Source organism: Physella acuta, unplaced genomic scaffold (assembly GCF_028476545.2).
Source record: "Physella acuta isolate Inbredline_101_S28 unplaced genomic scaffold, ASM2847654v3 ptg000154l, whole genome shotgun sequence".
NCBI classification, from domain to species: Eukaryota; Metazoa; Mollusca; class Gastropoda; family Physidae; genus Physella; species Physella acuta.
Window position 1 is genome coordinate 100,001 of NW_026731673.1, and position 10,419 is coordinate 110,419.

At 42.7% G+C, this 10,419-nt stretch overlaps 1 protein-coding gene across 1 annotated transcript in view; it reads left to right on the forward strand.

The window, feature by feature from the left end:
- The window catches only part of LOC131935690 (uncharacterized), a 13,307-nt gene extending 3,434 nt beyond the window's left edge, over positions 1–9,873 (forward strand). The window contains exons 2-5 of the mRNA XM_059292215.1: positions 1–47; positions 152–222; positions 9,176–9,191; positions 9,687–9,873. The exon at positions 1–47 is cut by the window's left edge and continues 128 nt beyond it. Of these exons, the coding sequence (XP_059148198.1) occupies positions 1–47; positions 152–222; positions 9,176–9,191; positions 9,687–9,873 (321 nt within the window). The remainder of the gene's footprint in view (positions 48–151; positions 223–9,175; positions 9,192–9,686) is intronic.
- The last annotated feature ends 546 nt before the right edge of the window (positions 9,874–10,419 follow it).

The window sequence follows — 10,419 nt, forward strand, 5'->3', positions numbered from 1 at the left end:
TGTCCCCCAGTGTTAGAACCCCTGGGTGAGCACGCCTGTCCCCCAGTGTTAGAACCTTGGGTGAGCACGCCTGTCCCCCAGTGTTAGAACCTTGGGTGAGCACGCCTGTCCCCCAGTGTTAGAACCTTGGGTGAGCACGCCTGTCCCCCAGTGTTAGAACCCCTGGCCTGGGTGAGCACGCCTGTCCCCCAGTGTTAGAACCCCTGGGTAAGCACGCCATCAGTAAGTGGCACGTGCCCACTTGGCCTCCCACTCACGCTCCAAATTTTGGAAAGGTCAGGTCATGGTTCACAGAGCTGGGGGTGTTGTTATTAGTGCTCAACCACAACACAGTGGTGGCTTACACAGGCAGCTTACACGGGCAGCTTACACGGACATCTTACACGGACATCTTACACGGACAGCTTACACGGACAGCTTACACGAACAGCTTACACTGACAACGCACAGCTTACACGGACAGCTTACATGGACAGCTTACACGGACAGCTTACATGGACAGCTTACATGGACAGCTTACATGGACAACGTACAGCGTACACGTACAGCTTACGCGGGCAACGTATAGCATACACGTACAGCTTACACGGACAGCCTACACGGACAGCTTGCTTACACGGACCACTTACAAGGGCGTTATACACGGACAGCTTACATGGACAGCTTACACGGACAGCTTACATGGACAGCTTACATGGACAACTTAAAAGAATTCACAAAATTTTACCAACAATGTTTCGACAGCTGGCCTCCGTCAAAAAACTGAAATTATAAAACAGAAAATTTACAAAAATTCAATATGTGACCAACATCTACTACAATGACCATTCCGTTCTTCGCTGTACGCCGTGTTGCAATGCTGAATGCTGATGTAGGAGTTCGATAGTTTAAAAACATATTTTCCTTCCCAAGGATTGTCTTTCTTTGGTCTCAGCGGGACAGTGTCAGTCCAACAACAATGTCAGTCCAACAACAATGTCAGTCCAACAACAATGTCAGTCCAACAATGTCAGTCCAACAATGTCAGTCCTATGATAACAGAAGTTGTCTAGTTATTACTATTAAGTATACCTTGATGTACAGTATATGGTTACTGATGTGGTTACTGATTTTGGTTACTGCATGTTGAGTTTCAGATCACGGCTACTGTCTGACTGACTCGGCCAAGCTTGTAGAATACAGTACCAGCTAGTCGGTGGCCGGAAAGAACCGCAACGGAAAAAAGGGCAACGGAAAAAAGCGCAAATCAAAAAGCGCAACGGAAATAAGCGCACACGGAAAAAAGCGCAAAGAGAAAAAAGCGCACACAGAAAAAAGCGCAAAGAGAAAAAAGCGCAAACGGAAAAAAGCGCAAAGAGAAAAAAGCGCACACGGAAAAAAGCGCAAAGAGAAAAAAGCGCAAACAGAAAAAAGCGCAAAGAGAAAAAAGCGCACACAGAAAAAAGCGCAAACAGAAAAAAGCGCAAACGGAAAAAAGCGCAAAGAGAAAAAAGCGCAAACGGAAAAAAGCGCAAACAGAAAAAAGCGCACACGGAAAAAAGCGCAAACGGAAAAAAGCGCAAACGGAAAAAAGCGCAAACAGAAAAAAGCGCAAACGGAAAAAAGCGCAAACAGAAAAAAGCGCACACAGAAAAAAGCGCAAACAGAAAAAAGCGCAAACGGAAAAAAGCGCAAACAGAAAAAAGCGCACACAGAAAAAAGCGCAAACGGAAAAAAGCGCAAACAGAAACAGAAAAATGCGCAACCAGAAAAAACACAACGAAAAATGTGCAAAAGAGAAATTTAGCACAAAGACCATATGGACTAGATGACACATTTATACATGACTGTTAGGGCTGCTGTGAGAGTGTCGTGTTTGATCACGTGATCTACTACCATTTAAAGCGTACCACCACCATCTGCATTCCCATCACCACGATACAGGCGATAATCACTTTACACAATGCCTATTATTTTCTTGGTCAATAATTATTCAACTACTATTCTCGTATAAACATAAAACTATCGACATTACACGAAGTATCTTTCACATTCTCCCTAGTCCGAACTACCTAGCTTGCATACTATAACAACCCGTTCCTATGGCAAAACTTCACTCTCTTTCATCCGCGTCATCAAACATGCATTCGTCATATCTCTCGTAACAACATTCATTCGCACCAAAATAACAATTTTGTATTTAATATTTTTTCACATCATGACGCACCTACCTACCTACCTACTACCCACCTACCCACCTACCTACCTAACTACCCACCTACTCACTTACCCACCTACCCACCTACCCGCCTACATACTTACCAAACTACCCACCAAAAAAGTATCGGCGAAGTTCGTAAGTTTCGTAAACTTTTCGTATATATATATATATATATATATATATATATATATATATATATATATATATATATATATATATATATATATATATATATATATATATATATATATATATATATATATATATACCGAGGGGTCTATGGGGGGGGGGGTTATGACCCCCCATAAACCCCCCCTGCCTACGCCACTGCATATAAGTATTCGCATAGATTTAGAGTAGCGTCCCTTTTGTTTACATGTTTTCATTACCCTTCAAACAAAAGTCTATTTTAGTTATATTGAGATTAAAGAATGTAAATAAATAGTATACACAATTCTGTAGAATAGGAACGATTGGGAGGGAAGTGACATTTAGCGCAGTAAATTTAGAGGTTAGGTAGGGTATAATAAATGGTGGGGTTAGGAAAGTTAAGGGGTCCATTCTCTAATAGGCAATCTATGTCTCTTTCGTACTTTCGTGTTGGTTTATTGTCGAACCTGTCCTCACCTCACATCACAACAGTTGGGTGACGCTTACCGTGTAATGTTAAAATAAATAGCCTTTAATTGAGTTAGTTCGAAGTGAGTTTTCATACAAGCCCAACGCACTAATTAAGGTTGTCGCAAAATGTAACATATATGTAACGTATGTCAATGATGTCAATGAATGTTCATTAAAAAAAAGATGTCTAGTACAGTTTACGAAACTTACGAACTTCGCCGATACTTTTTGGTGGGTAGTTTGGTAAGTATGTAGGCGGGTAGGTGGGTAGTTAGGTAGGTAGGTGGGTAGGTGGGTAGTAGGTAGGTAGGTAGGTGCGTCATGATGTGAAAAAATATTAAATACAAAATTGTTATTTTGGTGCGAATGAATGTTGTTACGAGAGATATGACGAATGCATGTTTGATGACGCGGATGAAAGAGAGTGAAGTTTTGCCATAGGAACGGGTTGTTATAGTATGCAAGCTAGGTAGTTCGGACTAGGGAGAATGTGAAAGATACTTCGTGTAATGTCGATAGTTTTATGTTTATACGAGAATAGTAGTTGAATAATTATTGACCAAGAAAATAATAGGCATTGTGTAAAGTGATTATCGCCTGTATCGTGGTGATGGGAATGCAGATGGTGGTGGTACGCTTTAAATGGTAGTAGATCACGTGATCAAACACGACACTCTCACAGCAGCCCTAACAGTCATGTATAAATGTGTCATCTAGTCCATATGGTATTTGTGCTAAATTTCTCTTTTGCACATTTTTCGTTGTGTTTTTTCTGGTTGCGCATTTTTCTGTTTCTGTTTGCGCTTTTTTCCGTTTGCGCTTTTTTCTGTGTGCGCTTTTTTCTGTTTGCGCTTTTTTCCGTTTGCGCTTTTTTCTGTTTGCGCTTTTTTCTGTGTGCGCTTTTTTCTGTTTGCGCTTTTTTCCGTTTGCGCTTTTTTCTGTTTGCGCTTTTTTTCCGTTTGCGCTTTTTTCTCTTTGCGCTTTTTTCCGTTTGCGCTTTTTTCTGTTTGCGCTTTTTTCTGTGTGCGCTTTTTTCTCTTTGCGCTTTTTTCTGTTTGCGCTTTTTTCTCTTTGCGCTTTTTTCCGTGTGCGCTTTTTTCTCTTTGCGCTTTTTTCCGTTTGCGCTTTTTTCCGTTTGCGCTTTTTTCTGTGTGCGCTTTTTTCTCTTTGCGCTTTTTTCCGTTTGCGCTTTTTTCTCTTTGCGCTTTTTTCTGTGTGCGCTTTTTTCTCTTTGCGCTTTTTTCCGTGTGCGCTTATTTCCGTTGCGCTTTTTGATTTGCGCTTTTTTCCGTTGCGCTTTTTTCCGTTGCGGTTCTTTCTGGGAACCCAGCTAGTCGAGTGTCTCGAGACAATGTCTTGTGTCTCGTTAGCTCAGTGTCACGTTAATCACGTCTTGTGTCGTTATCTTAGTGTCACGTTAAACGCGTCTTGTGTCGTTATCTTAGTGTCAGTTTTAAAGTGTCTTGTGTGACCATTCCTTTATGACACATTAAAATGGCGGAGTTTATACTTCCGGTTCTGTTGTAAATAAAACTGTATCGCCACAATTTGTAGGGTTTCTTCCCCTTCCTCCTAAAGGGCAATAACCTATGTCCACTCATCCCCCTCCCCCTTCATCCCCTCTAGACAACCTACAACAAAGCAAACTGGTCCGCTGTCCGTCTTTTGCCGTGGATGGCTTCTTCCATGCCCTGATGTCTACAACCTTTGTCTACCGTACCAGCCACCCAGCGATCGCTAGCTGTGCGGACGTACGGGAAGTAACGGACACCTCGGCTGTCTTCACGTATTGCGGGCTGTGAGTCGATCAACTGGCCCACCATCCCCAGCTCCCACACCATCCCTACAATCCCCAGGCTTCCCCATCTCACACCCGACTCTTTCAACGTCTCCACGTAACAGAATTACCTCCCGCGCCCCACCCCACCCGTATGACGTCACTGACCATCTTCTCAAACTTCTGGAACAATGATATGCCCCAGCGGCTCCCCATCGCCCCCCCCCCCTCGACCCCATGTGACGATCGACCCGACCCTTCAACCCCCTGCCCCCCTCCCCCATGTCCGTTCCGCCATACACATCACCTTAATTAAAACGGAGGCGCTGCTTCAACCAGACTAATACAAGCGACGGCCCTTTTGGTGTTTCGGCAACTTTACAATCGGGCTTTAGTTGAATCATGACGTCACTCCGAGGATTGTGTTCAAACTTGCTAACTATGTTGGGGTGGGGGGGGGGGGTATATTTTCATTTTTCTTTAAATATTGTTGTTATTGTTCGAACCGATAGTTACATTTTTGAACAGTTGATATTGAAAATGACGTAACAAATATATTCCTCACTCAAAAGCCGTATCGATGTTAGTTATACTCGTTTTCATTTTGTAAACGATAACATTATGCAGATTTGTAGCTAACGTTGTTGTAAAATATGAAGTAAAAAAACTCGTATAAAAAGTACTTTTTAATTGTTTCACTTCCGCTCGCGCCGATGTATTGTTTCGTTCACGTACCAACCGCCGACGATACGATCCGAATTTTTACAGCCCAGCCTTTGTGTCTAGCCGGAGAAGAACCGGACGCCGGTTGAGTCATGCCCGGCACTGGCACGGGGCATCAGATCCGCGTCAGGCAGGCGTCCATGCGGGCATGAAACGTGGGCACCGGCGGCGACTTCTGGTCATTTTCACACGTCAGTTGATCCAAACCCCCGGCCCCGCAACACCCGGCAATCTCATTTGCCCGGCACTCGGGGATGTGGGCAGGCCAGCCCATGCAAAGTAATGTTGGCTTCATCCTTGTGATAGTTACTTTAATTCCCACGACGGGGGTGGGGGAGGTTGGGGTGGGGGGCTTTGTAGTAGTTAATACTGGAGGGAGGATAGTGAAAAGTAGAAAAAAATAACGGGGAGGGATATCATAGCAAGATGATTGCCGTCTCACATAATGCTAAAACAGAAAACAAAACTTCCGCTTAAAAAAATATTCGAAATGAACGTCGAATAAATGCGCACTGTAATATAGTCAGTAAAACATGGATAAAAATATAAAAAATTGACCATTTTGGAATTGCTTTATAATTTACAAGTGAAACCCTTTTAATTCGAACATAGCGGAAGTTATCCTGTAGACAATGATATGAAATGTTGGTCTACCTGTATCAAAGTGTTCCAGGTAGACATGGATAGTGAATGTTACACCAAGAACTCCGGGTTTCATAACACTGAGAGCCAGTTAAGGGGTAGACAATACAGTGCCGAGTAATGATGTTTATAATGAATTATCTACCCTTTCAATATCTACTTGAAAGTATATTTGACTTAATACTCCTACATATATTTTGATTATAATATTTTGATTATATTAATTTTGATTATATATATATATATTGATTATATAGGCCTATATTTTGATTATATGTATTTTGATATGTTTTTATTATATATATATATATATATATATATATATATATATATATATATATATATATATATATATATATATATATATATATATATATATATATATATATATATGTTTGTATGTATAATAAACACTGTATAATGTCCTTATAATAATATCTCGCTGAAAATCAACAAAATTTAAAAAACATAACGTTTATCTTATTAACTCTGATTTTCTCAAATAATTTTTTATGAAGCCGGATATTGCGTACGGCTTATGTTGCGTCCACAGCCGGCCAAAGCGTTGAGCCGGTTTGTTGTGATTTCTCACTCCGCGCCCAGGCTGAATGGAAATTTCGTTTTTCGTTTTGTCTTCTCGCGGGATATTTTCATTTCTCGCTAATTGTTCGACGGTGTGGGGTGGGGTTGGTGGGGGGGGGGGGGGAGTGAAGTAAAACGAAACTTCACACCTCGGGTGCAGGAGTGTGGGTGGGGGTGGGGTGGGGAGCAGGGTTGTAGGGCTGTAATTTGTTCAGTTTCATGTACCCCGTCATTCTAGATGAGCGGGTGTCGGGGGTCGGGGTGGGGGGTGGGGGAATCACGAGGTTCTAGAGCGGTCAGGTTCTCCACGAGTCATTTCGTCCTTTTAATTTCCAAGGCAAGCATCAACGCGTTTTTTGGGAGAGGGGGGTAGGGCGAGGGGGGGGGGGGGGATGCGTCTGGAGTAAAAAAAAAAAACCGTTACACCCACTATATATTTTTTTTCCTCCTGGAATATTCTGGAACCGATCACGAACGCAAACACCGCGCTCCGAACGTAACTCTATATTTCTGTAAGCTGGAGGGTGAGGTATGGCGTAGTCCACCCCCCCCCCACACACACACATGCACTCCCACCCACACACTCACACAATCATGTTCTGTTCTATTCTCAGCTTGCGGGGGATTGTGGGAAAAGACATTTGAAACCAGCGCTCCAAGCGGCCAGAAACTGCCGGTTTGGCCAGATATTTTTTTTTGAAACCATAGCTGAAAATTGTTCTGGCTTCTTAATAATTGCATTCTCTGGAAAATTGTGCCATACTGGAATAGTGAGGGGGTGGGGTGGGGCGGGGGGGGGGGGGGTAGAATGTCTAAACTGCAAAATACTTACAATGTCAAAATATTTTTATTCCATTGGTTTTTAAATCAAAATATAAAAACCCAAAACAATAAATGACGTCATAAGAAGGCGAGATGACCAAAGAGTCCCATGGCTCGCTGCCATTTTGTAATCTATTTATAGCCTTGTGTGAGTCTGTTTAGAACCCCACACATACAAAATACAAGTTGAACTACGTTAATTTACGCGGTAGTTGACCTTCGTGATACGTGACCTTCGCGATACGTGACCTTCGCAAGAGTATCACGTACCCGCTTCGGGTCATGCGCCTGACCGGAAGTGAGTTGAGATCGGTGGCATTCCGGGTAATCTGGCCTCCTGCTTGACTTAAGCCCCGGAGCTAACCTCGCCTCAGTATGAAAAACCGTAGCTTGCTTGGGTAAAATGCGAACTACCTTAGCGAAACCTTCCTACCCTTTACCACTTTTTCGCAAACAATTTTAATTTAAAAAATTAATTTATGGCGTGAACATCTACCTGGTTAATTAAAATTACGATTACTCAATAAAAGGAAGGAAAATGTTTTGTATGACTTTATGAAATCTTCACATAAAAGTCAGTATGAAAATCTAGCTTATATATTTATTCTAGTTATGTGGTATATGATATTATAGAAATAGTAGGAGTCTAACCAGATGATTTGCGGATATTACATTGATTTATTAGGGCGGGCAACACTAAACGCTAGTGCTAAGAGGGGTTAATCGCCCTGACTCCCGGCCATACTTCGGTGGGGAGAGAACAGAAATCTTGCAGAGTGCAAGAAAGTACCAGATTTTTTCTCTAAATTTCGTAAGATATTTAGTTTCTTCAAACATAGTCTACATAATTTAACTACATAGATGATTAATCATGAATTAATGCGTATGTTTCTACATTTTTCATACAGTAAATTTGAGACCCAGCAGATCATTATGCGATGAAGCAACAAGGCAGGGTACCAAAAAGAGCTGTACTCTCAGCAAATTTATAACAGCATGCGATCAAGAGAGTAACATATAGAATTCTATGTCTGCGAGAATATTTACCCCTCTGTATGTAAGATACTAAACCTTTGAATGTAAGATGATAATGACCCTCTGTATGTAAGATGATATTGACCCTCTGTATGTAAGATGATATTGACCCTTTATATGTAAGATGATATTGACCCTCTGTATGTAAGATGATATTGAGCCTCTGTATGTAAGATGATATTGAGCCTCTGTATGTAAGATGATATTGAGCCTCTGTATGTAAGATGATATTGACCCTTTATATGTAAGATGATATTGACCCTTTATATGTAAGATGATATTGACCCTCTGTATGTAAGATGATATTGACCCTCTATATGTAAGATGATATTGAGCCTCTGTATGTAAGATGATATTGAGCCTATGTATGTAAGATGATATTGAGCCTATGTATGTAAGATGATATTGAGCCTCTGTATGTAAGATGATATTGACCCTCTATATGTAAGATGATATTGACCCTCTATATGTAAGATGATATTGAGCCTCTGTATGTAAGATTTATTGAGCCTCTGTATGTAAGATGATATTGAGCCTCTGTATGTAAGATGATATTGAGCCTCTGTATGTAAGATGATATTGACCCTCTATATGTAAGATGAAATTGAGCCTCTGTATGTAAGATGATATTGAGCCTCTGTATGTAAGATGATATTGAGCCTCTGTATTTAAGATGATAATGACCCTCTATATGTAAGATGATATTGAGCCTCTGTATGTAAGATGATACAGAGCCTCTGTATGTAAGATGATATTGAGCCTCTGTATTTAAGATGATATTGAGCCTCTGTATGTAAGACAATAGTTTACCTACACAGATTAGTACGAACCTTTCAACACAACCATATCGCAGCCTACACACAAGTACCATTTGAACCGGCAAACTTTACTCGTCACACTACGGAGTAAGGGTAAAACTTTCATAGCTCATGTTTTAGCTCAGTCAAGCTCACCTAATCTTCGCTTTTTTGTTCTCGTAACTAGCTCAATTTAGCTCTTGTCATAAATCTCAATCTTAGCTCTCTACTTAAACTTGAGCCGTAGCTCTCAATTTTAAGCTCGGCATACATCAGCCTAGAGAGCTACCCCGGATGTCGTCCCTGGGTCACCGCCAAGCACGTTCTGTGTCGCCGTGGGCAGCTCTGGCACCAGCTCTTAGAAACCGTTCAGAGATACCTTGAGCTCCCCCCCCCCCCACCCATGATACTCAGAACTCCCCCACCCCTGATACATCAAGCTCCCCCAACTCTAATACCCCAATCTCCCCCCACTCATGATACTCAGAACTCCCCCCACCCCTGATATTTCAAGCTCCCCCACCCCTGATACCCCGAGCTCCCCCACCCCTGATACCCCGAGCTCCCCCACCCCTGATACCCCGAGCTCCCCCACCCCTGATACCCCGAGCTCCCCCACCCCTGATACCCCGAGCTCCCCCACCCATGATACCCCGAGCTACCCTCACCTCTGATATCCCTACACCCCACCACCTCGAGTTCTTCCCAACCCCGACAATACCCCGAGTTCCCATCACCCCTGATACCCCCAAACTCCCCACCCCCGATATTAGATACAGCGGAACTCGCGTCCTCTGATTAAACGAGGCGAGGGAGAAAAAAATTCTCGCAAGGAATATCACGCCTGTGCCTGCAAGTCTGGAATCCTTTGAGCCTCAAATCTCTAGTGGTCGCTGGTGAGGTCGGTCGTTTTTTTAAAGGTCCGCCTCCATTGTTCCGGTGTGTTTTTTTCCTCTTTATGTAAGTCATTGCGTGAATGTTTGGATGTGGCGAGGTGGGGAGGGTGGGGGCGTTCAAATAAATACAGCCGTGAAGAAATAAACAAGCGGGGGGCGGAAGGAGGAAATGAAAAGAATATAAGGAGAAAAAAGGTAAGGGAACAAATAAACATGACATCGGCGCGGGGGTTCTGGGGGAGGGGAACTAGAGGGCCGGGCACAAGGTTTTAACACTTGGTCTGTTTGTGTGGCTGGTGGGGTGGGGGGAGGTGGTGTGAGGGT